General features: G+C 47.3%; 1 protein-coding gene across 5 annotated transcripts in view; it reads right to left on the bottom strand.

The window, feature by feature from the left end:
• The window catches only part of MKI67 (marker of proliferation Ki-67), a 28,166-nt gene extending 24,731 nt beyond the window's left edge, over window positions 1–3,435 (bottom strand). For 3 of the 5 annotated variants that reach the window (XM_045568162.1, XM_045568165.1, XM_045568163.1), the window contains exons 1-4: window positions 3,122–3,186; window positions 2,602–2,798; window positions 457–535; window positions 246–361 (exon numbers count right to left, since the gene is read on the bottom strand). In XM_045568162.1, the coding sequence (XP_045424118.1) occupies window positions 246–361; window positions 457–535; window positions 2,602–2,693 (287 nt within the window). In that variant the 5' untranslated portion in view covers window positions 2,694–2,798; window positions 3,122–3,186. Of the gene's footprint in view, window positions 1–245; window positions 362–456; window positions 536–2,601; window positions 2,799–3,121; window positions 3,187–3,345 lie in introns of those variants that run through there. The other 2 variants (XM_045568167.1, XM_045568166.1) reach the window with 2 other exon arrangements.
• Between the last annotated feature and the right edge of the window lie 14,351 nt (window positions 3,436–17,786).

Below are 17,786 nucleotides of genomic sequence, written 5' to 3'. Positions count from 1 at the left end.
GGACAAGGTCACCTTTCTTTTACATAATTCTGTGCACTCAAATCCTAGGATTCTATCAGATTTGAGCCCCATTTGTCATCCTTCTAGATCCACATGCTTTTAATTTAAGACTAGCATTAAAAATAAAAACACGGAACATTTTGACATTCATCAACATTAAAGAAGGATCACTGTTGAACTGTGAGACTAGTTTATGGTAATTCAGAAGGTGCCACTCATTGTTAGCAAAACGAGTTTTTACCTACCTGAAAGATCGATCAATGATAGTTATTACATCTCCATGTTTTAGTTGTACAGGCTTATCAATAGCAGACCCGTTTACTTGTGTAGGATTTGTGGAGCTGAAATTATATAATATTGCCTACAAGTGAAAAGAAGAGGGAAAATATGCAACTAATGAATAGATAAACAGTAAACTAAAATGTTTTAAAAACTGACTTCTAAAAACCGGCTTACCTCCTGCTCATTGGTTTCAATTTTGCAATGTTGTTTTGACACAACAGGAAGCTGGATACGGATGTCACATTCGATACCCCTTAATGCAAAAGAATTAGGATTTTTTTTTTTTTTGGTTCTTGGAACTTTTAAAAAAATTACCTCAATTTCTCAAAATCAAACAGAATTTGACTAGTATGCTTGATCTGTAAATGTAATGACATAAAGGAATAACAAAACAAAATAGACAATGTAAATAATATTTGTATTTTGCAAAGAATTTTTGTAAGTATTGCAACTATTTTAGATATTTAAAACTTAGAGTACATAAAAATATAACAGAAAATGCTAGAATATAAATATCTTTTATATAAACAGCTATACTTAAAAGACACAAAGAAGTGAGCTTTTTCATTGTTGTTTTAAAACTACACTGTATTAACTGACAGTTTTCAAACATTAAAAGTACTAATTTGCAAGCAACAAAAAACAACATCTAGATTCAACTTGTCTTTCCACAGAAAGCTAACATAATGACAAAGCAGAGGAAGGGACAATTGCTAAACCTACACATAAACTAACAGTCAGAAGAGTTCATTAGCAGGTTCCTGGAGTGACTGGTGTTCTTGTTCATCCTGAGACCTTAAAAGTTTGAACAAACTGTGCAATGGCCTGTCTGTTCTCCACATGAACCTGTGGAGTCTAAGAATATCTCTTGCTACCCATATCATGTGACCAAACACTTATGAATTAGTTTCTAAGTTATAAAATCTTGCACAAAAATATACTTAAGTACTACTGTACAAAAAGTAAAATGACTGCAATTTGAGACCCAAATGTTTATTTTTTCTTACTTTTGAAGACAAAGGAAGCTATGGAAAATGAACAGCTTCTTTAACCCTACAAAGAGAGTTAGATTTTAAGATACCCAAAATATCCCAGCAAAAGAAAGATTATCTCCATATAACTGAGAATTAATTTGGTAGAGAATCAATACAGATGAGTGTTTCTTAGCCTCAGCACTGTTGCCATTTTGGACCAGACACTTTGGTATTGTGGGGGGCTGCCTTGTGCATTGTAGGATTCTTAGCAGCATCCTTGACCTCTGCTCAGTGATATTAATAATAGTACATGTCCTTCCTCTATTGTGACATGGAAAAAAATTTCCAGATCTTATCAAATGCCCCTGTGAGAACCACCGCTATCAACTGATTGCAAATCCAAATCTCCAGGCCATATTTCTACTGGACACTTACTAGAACGCTAGATATTGACCACATAGAATATGCCAGACACCATACCTAGTCCTGTGCCCGTGACTAACAAGATAGTCCTTGCCTGTGGGGAGGTTAGTCTCGTGGGAGAAAGCAACCAAAAACTCATCCCTGAACTTGTGCTGTTAGAAAGACAAGCTTTCATGAAAGGTTAGTTTGAGGTGCCCTTTAAACAGACATTTCGATGATGGAAAGAAAGCACTCATGTTTGAGGGTAGGGTAAACTTTCCAGTCATAAACGTCTAACTATGTAAAAGTACCAAAGCGAACAAGAGGTTGGAATGCCTTAGGTGGAATGAACAAGGTGGGTGATGTTGGGAGGATGGAGTGAGGCCAGAATGGGGTTCAGGGGCCTGACCACACAGGGAGGGCAACCTTCTCACGCCTCCAGAGGGACACACATTGGAGGTTGATAGGGGGAGCTGTCAGTAATTGTGCCTGTCCTACTGCAACAGGGTTAAGACACCACCAAATATGAAGGCAGCAGAAGTGGAAAAGTTCTCAAAACACAGGCAGGAGGACTTTCCCTTCCATTTTCATATTTCCAAAAACAACTAAAATCCAAGTATACAACTTCTTCCCTTCCTTCTTATAGCGAACGGTAACCAGCCATGTCCTGTGAGGAGGGTCGCAGATGTACACTGTGACTTCTAAAGGGTACCGGAAGCCAATTAGTCATCTGCATCTTTCTCCGTGGAAAGCTTTATACCAAATCAATTTTTACATTTTTGTTTGATTAAAAAAACTACTTAACTACATAAACTATGTTGACAATGTATAGGGAAAATACCAAGGAAATTTGAGCGCAGGACCTAATCCTAGAGCCTGTTTCTGGGTGCAGTTGTTGAGACATTTCTGTCTTTCTAAGCCAAAACCTCCGCGCAGGGCTCACCTTCCAAACAAGCAGGTGCTGAGGCTCAGGGGGAAGTGGGGGCCGTCGCCCCCGCTCCTTTTGATGGTAACGAGGCGTTTCGAAGGCCCCATTTTCTAAACAGTGTCGCGTGTGTCCGCAGAGGAAGGACTGGGGTCCCAGGCTTGCAGAACCAGATTTGCAACAACTCTTCCGCTGCAGAAGAGGTGGGAGTCACTCTGAAGGGAAAGGAGGGCACTAAGGAGTGACTGGAGAGTGACCGAACGGGGTGGCCTGTACTATTCACTCTGCCCCGCCCGCACCTGACTGACCTGCGGACACCCCTGCACGTCGGGGCTGCCCCCCACGGCGCTCCCAGCGCCCCAGAGTCCGGCGGCCAAGACGCTGTCACCAGGGCCAGCGCCGCGCGGGAGTCCCTACCGCGACCTCCAGTAGGGCCCAGGCCGCGCCCCCCACCCGCTCCTTCCGAGCTGGGAGGGTCCCCGTGGCCCAGGCCCCCCGAGAGCCCCGCGTGCCCCAGGAACCCCCGGCCGCAGCTCACCTGGAACGCGTCCGCCCTCTCCGCCGCCCTTCGAACCACCGCCCGTCACGTCGCACCCAAATCCGCAGCAGGGGCCGGCGCGCGACCCCCGGCGACACCCGCCTCCGCGCGTGCCCCAGGCCCGCCGCGCGCGCCTCGCAGCCGGGGACGCCGCCCGCGTGGCCGCGCTCGCCCCGCCCGGGCCCGCAGACCCCGCTCCTCCCGCCGCCACCCCCGACGCTGACCAGCTGCTCTGCCCGTCGCGTTTCCGGACGCCGGGCGTTGGCTCCCGCTGCGTCAGCTCGCCCGCCGCCGGGGCAGCCAACCGCCGCCAACTGCCGCCAACCGCCACCCACCGCCCGATTCAAACGAAAAAGGCGATTCGAATTCCGGCGCTGAGCGCTGCGATTGGGCGGGGCGGCGCGGCGCGCGACCAATAGAAGGGCAAGCGGGGAGTGGGCGTGGCAGGAGGCGGAGAAACGGATCCGCGCGGAGGGGGGGTCGGCTCGCGCTGTGGTTGTGCTGCGAACAGGAACAAAAACACCTCGTCGCTGTCCTCAAAACAGCACAGAGGGCGCAGAAATGGGACAGCCCCGTTGCCGAGATAGCCCCTCTTGCCACCCTTACTGTAAGGACCGAACGCATGGAACACCCTAGGTTACTCATTGCCAGGAGATCGGAAACTTTTAAAAATTAAAAACCTTCTCCGTCTCACCAAACATAACCAATTATTTAAAGAGGTTTCTTGTGCCTTTTCCAGTCATACATATGTTATTCTCCTTTTCAAAAATACACAAAACAAGATCATAATATACACATTGTTCTGTACTTTGTGTTCTCTGCATTAAAACAGCCCTACTTCCATGGAGCACATCCTCTCATTTCTGTTCCATGGCTGCAGAGTATTTGGCTTTAGGAAACCATAATTGCCTTAGTCATTACTACTGCCACACGTTTAGGTTTACAATGTCTTGGTATTAGAAAAAATTCTCCAGTTAAAATAACTTGTGCATGACAACGTGGATGAATCCTAAAATAATCCTAACTGGAGCTGGGCTTCCTTGATCAAGAGAGGGAGCTCTCACAGTGTCAGGGACCCAGAGGATTCCTAATCCTGGCAGAGGGGTCTGTTGTGAGGTCAAATCACAAGATGCAATGACACTTGATATTGTTTGCCCTTTCATTTATTCTCTCAAGACTGTGGGGTGGAGCTCCCCAAATGCAGAAGTAGTTGTGAGAATCCAGCTGTCTTCTATTAAACCAGGTATTGGAGATTAGCAAAACTGTGAAATAATGCTATTTTTACTATTTTTTTTGTTTTGGATAACAGATTTTTTCATAAAAATAAGTTATTGGTGTTAGCATGAAATGAGTTCATCATTATTTTAAGTGAAATAATACATGAATATTTTTTAAATTCCTCAGTTGTAATTTAAAATACAGCAAGTATAGATATAAGCTATGTTAATAAAAATTCTAGGTGGTTCTCAATAATTCTTAAGTGTAAAGGGACGAGGAGACCAAAAAGATTGAGCCCTTCCTCAACAACAAAGAAACAGACTCCCGGTGGAAATGCAGAAACCCCAGGAAAGCCAAGGACTGTGCAGGACAGCAACTAAATTGTATGAGCCACCCCTGACGCAGCAAAATTAAATGTGGGGATACTGTAAACCATTTTGGGGTCCTTGGTTTCCATTTCCTCCTCCATTAAGCAATCAAACAAAACTCAGCACTGAACAACACACACACACACCCTAAAATACTACTTTTGTCACCCTAATTACTGCTTGCTTTCAAGGACAATTATTCCACCTGTAAGGAGGCAGCCTACTTAGAACTAGAAGGTGCTAGAATATGTGTTCAACAATCTTACAAACACTAGAGAATACAGACCAACAATTCGCAGGAGAGAGCAGGAAGTTAAAGACCAGGGAATGGTTAGAGAAGTGGGTCTGAGATCTGTGCGAGAACCCATCTTTAGACTGTTTTATGACAGACTTTTGCAGTGCTGCTCTCTGTTGAATTTTAAGTGTGGCTCTGAGAGGAGAACCCCATGGGGCCCTATACCAGGCTGGCTTCTGGCTCTGTGGCTCCTCCCAGCCTTTTCAGATCTCTAATAGGGCTGGAACCCAACTCTGCAGTTAGAGCACTAGCGACAAAGGATGGGCAGGGAAAGCTTTTCCAGGATTATGTGGGCCTGGGGCGTTCAAGGAGTGGATTTCCAGATCCTCATGCTCTCCAGGCACTGACACCGGAAATCAGTCAGCTAGGGACAATGTGTCCAGGGAATGCCTGCCCTGGGCCCTTCTCAGTCTTCCTTCCTTCTCCCACTTGCCAGTCTTGTCTGCCAGTGTCCAGACTGACAGTGGACATTGGCCTCATGCAAACAAAAAAGGGCCCCTTCAACAATTCCCTGAACTCCGTGCCCATCCGAATAGAGGGTATATGTCCAATAAATTTTGAGTTTATTGTCAATAAATATTTATTAAAATTTGAAACATTCATGTTGTTTCATCAACTGCTTCAGTAAATATCGTGTGCAAATATGTGTGTATTGTCTATATACACATATATAAACATAAATAGTATAGAGGGGAGGAGAGACAGAGACAGAAATAGAAACAGTTGCAGATAAGGAGAATGGGCGTGAATAAAAGATTCTTAAGCACAAGTCTGTGAGTTACCTTAGCAAAAAATCTGGTGGGGGAATTGAAGTAGAAATGCGCGTTGGAAGGAAAAAGGAAGGCGGTCGAGAACTGCACTCTGAGATCACTGCCTCAGCCCAGGCAGGTAGGTTGGGGGGGCCCTTATGACCAAGGCCGTCTCTTTAACTTCCGTGTTTGTCTTGTTTGTTTGTAAATTTCCTTCTTGACCTTGACCTGAGGCTCCTTCCTGCACCACCACTGCCAGCCAGAGGCCCGTCAGAGCTCGCTCGGCTTGGGGACGGGGTTTCACGACCGCAAACCGCGACCGCGCCCCCCGCCCCGGCGGGAGACGGAAGCGCAGGGCGGGGACGCTCCGGGGACCACCTCCCGGGCGGCAGAGCTCCTGGAAGTGCCGCCCACAAGGGCGGTTAATCTGGGTGGAGTCTCATCCCACCCCGGCACGGGGGGTGGCGGGCGACAGGTGCCCCCAGCCTACCGGAAGGCCCCGCTCAGCGCCCAGCCGAGCGCCCGGCAGTGGCTGCCCGTAGGGGTCGCTGCGCCAATCGGGGAGCTCCGGGCTCGCAAACGTCACTTCCCCACCTTATCTCTTAGTCTCTGCCCGCGAGCCCGCTCCAGATTTCCGATCAATGGAGAAGAGAACGACCTTAGTGTGTGTGGCAGGAGGCGGGACGGAAATGGGCCCCGCCAGTCGAGGGGAAGCGGAGAGCGGGGGCCTTCTGAAATAGGGACTCTCAATAGCCAAGGGGTGGGGGGCGCATCACTGAGACCCTGCAGACGCCGGATGTCCGGATGCTGTCAGCTCCGGCCCGGAAGCCCAGGCACATACAGCACCCAAGAGCACCTGCCTGTCTTCAACCCTGCCTCAAAGCTGAGCTCACTACTAGGGGCTCGAGCTTCTCTTGGCCCCATGTCCCAGGCTCCCTGAACAGGGCCCAAGCGCCCCCACCCTGGTCAGGAGCTGGCCCCTCCCTCCCTTCCCCTTCACTAGCACCCCCAGGGGGTGGGGAGTAGGGGATGACCAGGGTCTGCAAGATTGCTCCTCCCTGACATCCTAGTCTCTGTGCCCGCCTAGTCCCCTGGGCCTTTGTACCTGGGCTGTCTGTCCCGGATGGGACACACCTCTTCCCCACATGGAATTCTGTTAGCACCTCGCCACTCCATACATCCCAACTCTGAAGACGATGTGCTCTAGCGCCCGGGACCTCAACGCGGGCTCCTACATAGGGTGATCGCCATTGACACAGTGCTCTTCAGCCAACTCACACCAGATCATGCCAGTTCTAGGCTTACACCCTCAAGAGGCTTCTAATTGCTTCTACAACAGGCTCCACACTGCAGCAGTGTACACACCATTTGAATCTTCATGCTGCCATTTAGTTTTATAATTTCAACATTAGCTCATTCACTTTTGTGAGTATCACTTTGATAACCCTTCCCATCCATGTGTTTTAATAATAAGTTTTCTTCCCTAATATTTTATTATTACAAATAATGCCATGATGAATGTATTGAGAAAAATTTGTTTTGGTATTACAGATTTTGTTCTCAGTACTTAGGGAACCAGCAGACTCAAAAACAAGGGACTAAGCTATTATAGAAAGGCATTAGTATTAGTGTAACCATCAGGTGATAAATGCAAACTCAAATATGAAATTATACGAAAAAGAGAGACAGCACAGACAACACAGTGAAAGACTATGTGTCTATATCTATGTATCTTAAATGGTGTAACAGAATTGGTACCAGACATATCGACTGATTCAATAAATTTAAGTGGCCTCCGTTAATCTATTACAATACATTGCTGTGGAGTGACTGCCTCTAGATATTATCAGGTACAAAAGGTAAGGTGAAAAACTTGTGTGTAGAATATTATGCCTCTCTAAAATATAGGCTTCTGAATATATATGCATATTTGCTTTTATTTTAAAAAATGACAGAAAGATAAACCATGCAATGTGGAAATGGAGAAGGAAGGGTTAGGGATAGAAGCTCCATGTCTCTGCACCTGTCTTCTTTGATAGATTTGACTTTTCAACCATATGAATATTTATAACAATGTGAAACCAATTAAATCAAAAAAGGAACAAAAGAGAAAACCCTAAAAGTGGAAATTAAAATAAAGCTAAATATGTATCAGGCAGCAGAGGAACAATTTATTCATTTAAAACACAACAATTTAAGGGCACATCCCTAAATAGGCATTCCCTGAGGATAAAATGAAATGAAAAATAATATCAGTTTTCAATAATTGTGTTGATAGTAATATTGATGTCATTATTCTGAACTTATAGATTATAATGGAATAATGCAAACAAGTGATTATGTGAACATTTCTAGGAATGGAGTTTTTCAGCCAAAGGAAAAAAGAATATAAATATAAAATCAAAAAGTTAAGTGTTCTGTGGCTATAGTGCAAAAGCAGAAGGGATTCTCACTCAAAATTTGGTTTGTATTTTGGTTCGGATGGTGTCACATAACCACCAAGAGGGCATCAAAGGGTTTATTACTCACATAATTGAGGTCTCTGGGGGGAGCATGCAGGCCTCTCAGGCAGGTCTGGAATGAGGCTTGAGAGAGCTGGACAGGGGACTGGCCTGTGGGTAGCGGTGGGGCTGATGAGGGCTGGTGGCAGGTGGTGGGGAAGGGGGACATTGCGGGAGGAGATGGACTTTCTTATCAGCTTGCCCAGATGTGGAGCAGAGAGGGGGAGGGAAGGGCGAGGCGTTAAAGCTACCAGCAACCAAACATCAAAAATGGGGTCTGACCCCTTATTACATTCAGTAAATTTTGAACTGGAAATGTCAGTATGAACCCATAGTGTATTATCTCTTTTAAAATTTAAAAGAAAATATATTTCTTTATATACTGACTGAAGAGACCTTGAATTTATTAATAGTTATGAATGTCTTTGCCTCCTAGGTTATGGTCTTGAAATACCATTTTCCATTAAAAGGAGCCAAGTTTCCCTGTAGAAATGGTAGATTACAGATGGAAACATACAAGATGACCGTAGAACACTTTGTCACACCAAAGAGCAAGGATGCTCTCAAAAACTACTGGGATCATGTCTGAAGGACCCAGGAGCCAATGTGAATAGACTCCCTCTGTTCAACACTGGGAAACTTTGATCTTCAGTAAAAATGGTGTGAATTGAAACACATTAAATGTGTTTAAATTTCTCAATTTCTACAATGATACTGTAAAAAATGGAAGAAAGGAAGAGGAGAGGAAAACAAACTCACTGGAGAACTTTGACCATATGAGGAAACCAGCCATCCTGGCAAAGAAAGGAAAAGGACCAAACTTTCACCTGCCTTCCTGGAAGGACTGCACCTCAGGGAAACCACACAGGGGATCCTGGGGAGTTTCTCTTTACAGATGCACTCAGTAAATGAATGGAGAAGGAAAACTGACATGGAATATCATGACTATGCAAATCCATAATAAAAAAAATAAATCCAGGCAGTCATATAAATCTAAGGCTGCTCACATCACAAAAAGAGACAGACCGAACATAACATGCACACTGTGGGAAGTGTCCACCTCGACCTCTGAGCAGTCTGGAAAAGAATCAACCTGAACTGAATCCAGCCTCCCAACGGAACTACCAGTTTACAGGAGCCATGGGGGATGGGTTTCTGTTAAACAACAGTAGTGGGTTGCAGTAAGCAAAGTCCAGCATGCAGGTGACAGTGATGGGTGATGCAACAGGACGCAGAACTTATCTTCAAGGTACTGCAAGGAAACAACGAGGGCAAGGGAACAAACATTTAAAATGCAGATCAAAGGACTTGGACTTCAGCCATGAGGGGGCAACTGGTTTCAGACTTACTTTCCCCTGGCAAACAGCTCTAAAACTGGACAAAACAGGTGAGGCAGATGTTCTCAGGTATTCTAGCAGAGCCAGTGTAAGCCCAGCATCCTTGAGAGGAGGGAACACATGATGTAAGCTCCAGAGCTCGGGGCAGGTGCAGGGAGGGGAGACCGTGTGGACAATGTGCTCTCACTGTGCTGAGGAGGCAGAGATTGAAGTTCCGGGCTGCTGGGAAAGCAGATTCCTGGGGCGTGCTACTGTGTGGGAGCAAGCTGCAAGGGAAAGGGACAGGCAGCCATGTGCCTGAGGGTTGCTGTAGGTGGCCAGGGGCTGGATTCCAAAAATCCAGGGGAAGACTCTGCCAGGAAACTCTGCAGGGAATAGCCCCTGAATGAACAATCTTCCCACCTAGATTTCTACACCCAGGGAAGATAACTTGTTAAAATAACAGTGAAATAAAGACATTTTCAGATGACTAAAAACAGAGAGAACTCATTTCCAACATATCGTGGAAATGCAATTTAAACCCACAGTGAGATATAGTTATACACTCACCTCAACAGCTCAAATTAAAACGATGGAGAACAGCAAACATTGGAGGATATGGGGCAAGTGGAACTCTCACACTTTGCTGGGGGGAACATAAATGGTACGACCATATTGCTAAACTCTTAGGCAGTTTCTTATAAAGTTAAATGTGTATCTTTCCTATGATCCAGTGGTTCCACTACTGGGCATTTGCCAAAGAGAAAGTGAAAGCATATTGCTGCAAGATGACTTAGATAAGCAGCTTTACTCATTCCATCCCAAACCTGGGAACAATCCCAGCGTTCATCAACAGGGTATTTCCTAATGGGATATATCACAATATAAACCGTGTTATATTCATATAGTGGAATACTGCAAAGAAATAAAAAAGAATGAAATAAGGTATTGGTAATGCAGCACTGTGGCTGAATCTCAAAAACGTTATGCTGGGTGAAAGTCAGGCACAGAAAAGTACATGTTGTTTGATTCCATTTACGTGAATTTCTAGAATAGGCAAAAGAACTCTGTGATAATAGAAATCAGATCAGCGGTTTCCTCTGGGCTGGGTTGCTGGGTGGGAGGGAGGCAATTTTCAGGGGTGATGGAAAGCTTTATATTTTGATCAATGTGTTTGTTGATCACACAAGGTGTTTACATTGATCAAAACTCTTAGACTATACACTGCAGATCTGTTCATTTCACTATGTGTAAATTTTTATCTTAATTCAAAGAACTTTTAAAATCAACCAGATGCCATTTATGGGCCTTATTTGGACCTGACTTGGAAAAAAAAATCAACTGTTAACAACACTTTTATAAGGCAGTTGGAGAAATATGGACACTGATTGAAATTTGATGATATTCAGGAAATATGTTTGGTGTGATAATAGTACTACTAGTGTGCCAATGGCATTGTTATATTAAAAAGAGTCCTTATGTATTAGTGATACACACGGGAATATTTATGGAGGAAGAGATATGACATCTGGGATTTGCTTCAAAACAACTCGGCAGGACGTGTCTGAGACAGTGCCGGTTGCAGTGTGTGCAGGGGCAGGGTGTAGGTGACACCAGAGGGCCCTGAACATCAATTGTTGAAGCTCGGTGATGGGTACATGGCGTTCATTTTGTTACTCTTTCTACTTCTGTATATGTTTAAACTTTTCCATGAGAAAAAGGTTTTTAGAGTAAGTGTTTCAAACATCAAGAGTGTTATAAAGTAAGTCATGGTGGGAATGGGGTTCTTTGGGTGCAGGGGGCAAGGTGACTCCTGGGTGGCGCGCAGTCTGGAGGGACGCGTGGAGACCACCTCCTTCCTCGCCCGCGACCCCTTGGTCCTGAGCGCTTAGTCCTCCGGGCTTCAGTGCAGGCTCCGGACAACGGCGTGGACGCGCCCCCGGGCACCGGGCAGCATCGGCCCTGCTGCGTCCCCAGGCAGCTTCCCCCAAGGCCAGGCCCACCCAGGGTCAAGCGACAACCGCCTACCCCTCAGAAAAGGAATTTCTATTAAAAACTTCGAAGTACACTAATGGCTAACATTGCAAATAAAATCCGGCTTTCTGGCCTCACTAGAAAGAGCGAAGGGTCAGGCCACGTTCACTAGGCCCAGACTTCACCACCCGCTGGAGCTCAGCGAGCGGCAGCGGCGGCCGGAGAGCAGCGTCCCCCTGACCCCCCGTGTCGCCTGCGCCTGTCCGGCGCTAGAGCCGGGCGGACCCGGGCGCCTCGCGGTGGCTGGGGGCGCAGCGCCATCTGGCGGCCCAGCAGGGCACCGCGCCCTCCAGGTGGGCGCGCCAGGGCGCGCAGGTACCGGACTGCAGCTGCGCCTGCGCTCCCCGGGACTGGCCGGCGGCCTCTGCCCCGCCAGCGAGGGCCGCGTTTATGCGACATGCCGAGGAAGACAGTTCCAAGTTTCCACCTGGAGTTTGTGTCGGAAGTCATCGCACTTTTCAGGGATGTGCCTATGTCAACGCGCAGGGACTATGGCTATTTAGCATGAGCCCAGTTCTTGTGTGCACATCCCTCTAAGTATGTTACAGTCCAGTAAAACATTCCAAAGGGGGAAAGAAAAAAAGGCAAATGAAGGTGAGCTTCAATTTTATTTCTTGGAGAAGATAAAGATTTCTAAATAAGCTTTTTTTTTTATTCTTATTTCAGCATAATGTGGGGGTACAAAAGTTTAGGTTACGTATATTGCCCTTGCCTCCCACCCCAGTTTTTTTTTATAATTATTTCAGATTCAGTAACTTCTAAACTTCCAGAAAAAGAAAAGTCCTTATCAGAAATTTCTGAGGAAATCGCTCCTGCAAGAGAGAAATGAACTCACTCTCCTCTCCTCTCTTCTCAGGAAATTTGCCCACCTCAACCTCCCCACACCATCTCCCCACACCAGGGCCTCTGCCCGGGGAGGTCTGGGGTGCTCCAGCCCCTCCAGAAGGGGGAGGCCCTGGAACCCTTGGCTACGCTTCAGGGGGAAGCGGCTCAAGGCGGGGGCGGGGGGTGGGGGGGAGTTCCTCTTTTGGGTCCTTGGCCCAGAAAGGCAGCTGAAGTGCCTCTACTCCAGGGGAATCCCTTCTGCTCCTAAGATGTTTTGACCCAAAGACTTCCTGGTCTGTCAGAAACTGGCTCAGCTGCCTCGTTAGTAAATCAACTTTAGGTCCTCTTGTTTCAGGGGTAATTCCTACTCCTGTTAGCTCTGTCTCCCAGTGAGGCTTTGTCCATGGAGGGAGACATCTCTGGGAGCTTTGTTGGTAAAATACTGGGGAACTCATAGCTGGTGGCCTTGGCTTGAGGTAAGCTGGGGTGTGTGTGTGGGAGGTGGGGGGTCCATCTGTGCCTGAGGCTCCTTCACCCGTCCCTGCAGTCCCTGTCACGGCCCCAGAGCCCACCTGAGCAGAGCAGCCTCATCAGCCCTTGCTCTACCTGGAAGTCATTTTGGGGAAAAAACAGTGACTGGCATTTATTGGGTGCAAACTACATGCCAGGCATCCGCTAAATTCCATGGGTTATCTCAGTTTGGCTTCGCAAAACTCTGCGGAAAGGTTCTGTTGTAGAGGACCCTAGTCATAAAGGCACCCCCTTGTGGTGGGCACCCAGCTAAGGGTCAGTGGGGCAACAATTTAACTTTTTCTTTTAAAATCAAAGCTGTACATGTACCTGATTTAAAGAACAAAACAGTTCTAAAAGGTTTGTTACAAAGTACACACACGTCCCACTCAGGGCCCCCCTGGGCACCCCCCGCCCATTACTCTTTTTCCAGAGGTCTCCACTTTTGATTCTTTTAGCTAAATACCACGGGACTGGTAAATTCTGTGGTTGGGCATCCCCTTTCCCTGGGGAAGACGACAGAGCAGCCCTGTCTTCCCTGTGCCCGCCTCCCCCGAAACACGCACCCCCCCTGCCCACCCGCACCCCTCATGGACTTCCACTGTGGTTTAGATCGGAGCAGTGCACATTGTTATAGCTACGTAAATGCTATTCAAAGGCAAGCCACGTAGTAAATTATGGTTATTGCACATTTTTTGTTTTTCCTGGAGTCAATTTGCTTTAAAAACTTTTCCTCCATTTATTCCGTTTTATGCATTCATCATCAAGCCATTTGTGGTAACCCTCAGGACATCTTGAGGAAAACCTCTCCTGGGGCTTTTGGCCACAGCATCCACCTGCTGCACTTGCTTCCCCATCGCCCTGGGGTTCTCTCCTCCTCCTCCCCGGGCTCCACCCTGCGTTGCCTGTGTCCCCAACACCTTTCTTTCTTTCTTGGTTTACTCTCAGCCACCCACAGGCCACCGCCTAAGAAAAAGTGCCTGGGAAGTAAGTTTAAAGAACACATGTGTCTGAAAGCGTCATTATTCTCCCTACGCCTGCTTTCCTAGGTAGGAAATAATTTCCCTCCAGAACTTTGGCGGCTTCAGTTCATTGTCTTTTGGCTCCTGGTTTTGTCGTCAAGAGGCCTGAAGCTACTCTGGTTTCTGCCCTTACAGGTAGGACCTGTGTTTCTTTTTACTTGTTCTTCTCCGGAAGTTTGAAGGATCTTCTGCTTGTCTTCAGAGCTTGAATTTTCCTCATAATGTGCGTGCCGGGGGGGGGGTGGCCGTTTTCTTCAATTGCATTTGGGCTACTTGTGAGGCCCTTTAACGTGGAATTTCACGATCTGGGACGTTTTCTACCATGATTTTGTCAGCTAAATTCCTCCCTTTGGTCTTTACTGTTCTTTCTTTCTGGAAATTCCTGGTATTTGGATGTTTGACCTCCTGGATCCATTCTTTAATTTTCTTATCCTTTTTATCCTATTATTAATTAATTACCTTTTGTTTTTGCTCAATCTGAGAGACTTCCTTGATTTTTTTGTTCCAATATTTTTGTTGATTTTTTTACCTTTTGTTATAATAATTTTAATTTCCAATAACTCTTTTGCTCTATAAATACTCCTTTTTATGATACTCTGTCCTCATATGATTTTAATGTCTCTTGTCTCTCTGAAAATATTAATGATAATTTTCTTCCCTTGTTCCTCTCAAGTTGCATCTTCGTGTTCGCCTGCTCTGGTCACTCTCTTCCCTGTCATTTGCTTTTCTCTGCTATCCGGTTCTTTCTGTCTGTTCACCTTTAAACACAGACAGAACACCTGTGGCCTCTCTGGGTGCCGGGGACTGCTACTGGGAGCTTGGCCGTGGGGTGGGCGGCCTGGGTGGTCAGTTGGAGCACCCACCCCCACATGGGTGTCTCTGGGCCTTTCCCTCCTCCTGGGTGGTCGCATTCCACAGGGAGGATGCTCCTGGCCCCCTCCCTGGAGGGCACAGACTTGCAGCCAGTATTCTGGGAGCCCCAGTGGGGAACAGGCTGCCTGCATGCACTCAGCCCCTCTGACTCTGCAGGAACTCCCAGTGCTCAACTGTGCCCTGCTCAGCCTCTCTTCCCACCATGGGGTGTGATCATATTGGAACTTTGTTGATTTCATTGCAAAGCTTGACTCTTGTGGGCTCCAGCTCCCGGACTTTGAGCCATGAGCTGTGCCGCTTCTGCGGTTCTGTCCCTCTGGGTGTGGAGAGCAGAGACAGGCAGGGCTAGCCGGGGTGAGGGGCTGTGGCTGAGGAGAAAGGGAGAGGGAGGCCAGCTGTGCACACCCAGCTGTTGGAGGCAGAACCAGGGACAGGCACTTTGGTCAGTGCCAAGGAGGTGTGAGGGAGAGAGGAAGCCAGACATCTGGACAGCAGGCTACAGGGCCAGGTAGAACCGAGCAAAAATGGGTTACACAGTTTCTCAGAAATGCAGAATCCAGCTACTGTGGCACAGCGACTTCATCATTGCCTGTGTGTGCCGTGACGTGGAAATGGTGGAGAAGCAGCACAGTGAAGGTCTGAACAGTCTGTGCTTAACATATTTTAGGAAGAACACAGAGAAGTTTTTAAAAGGTGTATAAAGTATTTGCAATGGGAATTTGAAGAGTAAGCCTAACGTATGGGAGCTAAAATCTGAGAGACAGCAGGAATGCAGAACTATGACAGTGTGCACCATTGATTGATGACTTTTGGTCCCCCCTATGACATGCATGCCCCCAATTTCCAATCCTGCTCCTGTGACAGACACTACCTGTAAATAACAGCACCCTTCCCTGCTGACATCAGCCAATCTGAACTTTCCCCTCGAAGCAGAGCCCCAGACACCCGGGGGGTTCTCACCACCGTCCCTTCACATGTCCTCAGTGTGACTGGGCACAGAATCACCCAGGGGCTTCAGACTCTTCAACCCATTTCCTGGAGATGCTGACTCAGCAGGTCTGGGGTGGGGGCTGGGCACATTTGGGAAATGTCTCAGGGAGAAGAGATACATAGAAGAAGAAGAAAAACATAATCTGTAAGAAGTATGTCTGTATCTACTTATCCAATAAGTATCATGTATAAAATATTTCAGAAATTAATAATTTTACATCTAATACTTTAAAAATAAGGAAAAAAGTATAGAACAGCAAATTAGATTTCTAACTGTGGAGATACATAAAAACCAATAGCAAATGGCCTGTGCTCCATTCCAGACGGTTGGAATTTAACCTGCTCGTGGGCTGGGGGACCTGGGACGGCTGCCCACTGGTGGCTCTGTACGCTCTGGGTCTTCATAACTCGGGAGGAAAACGGTGTTATCTTCTTGGTTCCTTCCCTGCCTGGCCAGCGTGGCAAGTGCGTCAGCCTCAGGTTCTCGTCTGTGCAGGGGTAGTAGTGGCAGGTACTCAGGGGCTCTCGTTAGGGTTCAGTGAGTTGACACACGGGAAGCTTCTAGGATAGAGGAGCCCACACAGGAAGAGCCCAGTAAATAGCATTACTATCCATATGCTTAAGTGCTGTTCTAGCGGATCAGTTGTTCCCACGCAGGCTAAATTCTCCCAGTTGCCGAGTAAATTATCTGGGTGACCTTTAATCTAATGCCTATGTGTATAAGGTGCGGCAGACACAGGGTTTCAGTACTCAAAGAATCCGACATTTAGTTTGAGAGACATAATGAAATCAGACACAAAAGGAGCTACACCGGCTTACGTAGTTGAGGGGTGGCGTGGGTAGCCCTTTCTCCACGTTCGGGAAAGGTCCCTGGGGAGGGAGGGGTGGGTTTGGAGGGGAGAGGCTCCTGGTCGGCAGGGGCAGCAGGGAGTGGGAGCTGCGCAGGGGAGTGGGGGACGGGCCAGAAACTGGGGGGTCGCGAAAGTTGGATGAGGATGTGAACCTGGCAGCGGCTTGTTAGGGCTGCTGTGCCCAAGTGGCTTAGATGGCAGACTTTCATTCTCTCCCAGTGCTGGAGGCCAGAAGTTCAAGGTCAAGGTATCAGTCAGGGTGGTTTCTTTTGAGTCCTCTGCTTGGCTTTTAGAGGACCCTCTCCTTGCTGCATCCTCGCTGGGCCCTGAGCCACTGCAGAGGAGGTCAGGGCAGATACTTGGTAAAGGAGGCTGGTTGTCTGAAGAAAGCTCCAGAGACTTGGCGTGTGCAGGTGAGAAGCTTTGGCTTTAAGTGTTCCTTTAAGCCACGTTCCCCACAGGTTCCTCGGTGTCTTGTCTTGCTATCCGATCACCTCCTTTCCCCTTTCTTCGAAACCAGAGGACGGCAAATGAGCACAAGAGTGCTTTCGGAAGCACCAGGGGTCCTACTGGCTTGGTCCTTGGCCCAGTTTGTGGCCCATCACAGGCTTTGGCTCTGAAATTCAATGCACAGAAGCAGATACCACCAGTCATCCCAGACTGAGTGAGAGGCCTGCAGGATGGTCATTTATTATGGAAATGACCTTCCATTTCAGAAGCCATGCTGCCTCCCTCCTGTTTATAAAAGTTTGCATTTCCCTGGCTCTGTGGCTCCCACTTGCTCCTAATTGCTCAGGTAATGGGCGCAGTAATAAGGCAAGTGATGATGGAGGAGGCTATTATGTGCCTGGTTGCCTGTCTGCACGCTGCAGAGAACTGTGCACCAGGAGGGAGCAGGAGCCTCCTCTCCCAGAGCAGAAAGCACCTTTGTTTTGCAACAGGAAACCTTGTATAACCCGAAGACAGCATTAATTTTAGGCAGGGAGTTACCAGGTGAGATGAGCTGAAGTCGAGATGACTGTTTGGAGTTGTCTCTTTATTATCATGACACTTGCACCAAGGCGATTTCCTTTGTAAACACAGAAAGTGATTTTATAAATTGCTCTTAGGCAA

Source organism: Lemur catta, chromosome 14 (assembly GCF_020740605.2).
Source record: "Lemur catta isolate mLemCat1 chromosome 14, mLemCat1.pri, whole genome shotgun sequence".
Lineage (NCBI taxonomy): Eukaryota > Metazoa > Chordata > Mammalia > Primates > Lemuridae > Lemur > Lemur catta.
The sequence above is the reverse complement of the archived record's forward strand: the minus strand, read 5'-3'. Positions and strand labels throughout refer to the sequence as shown.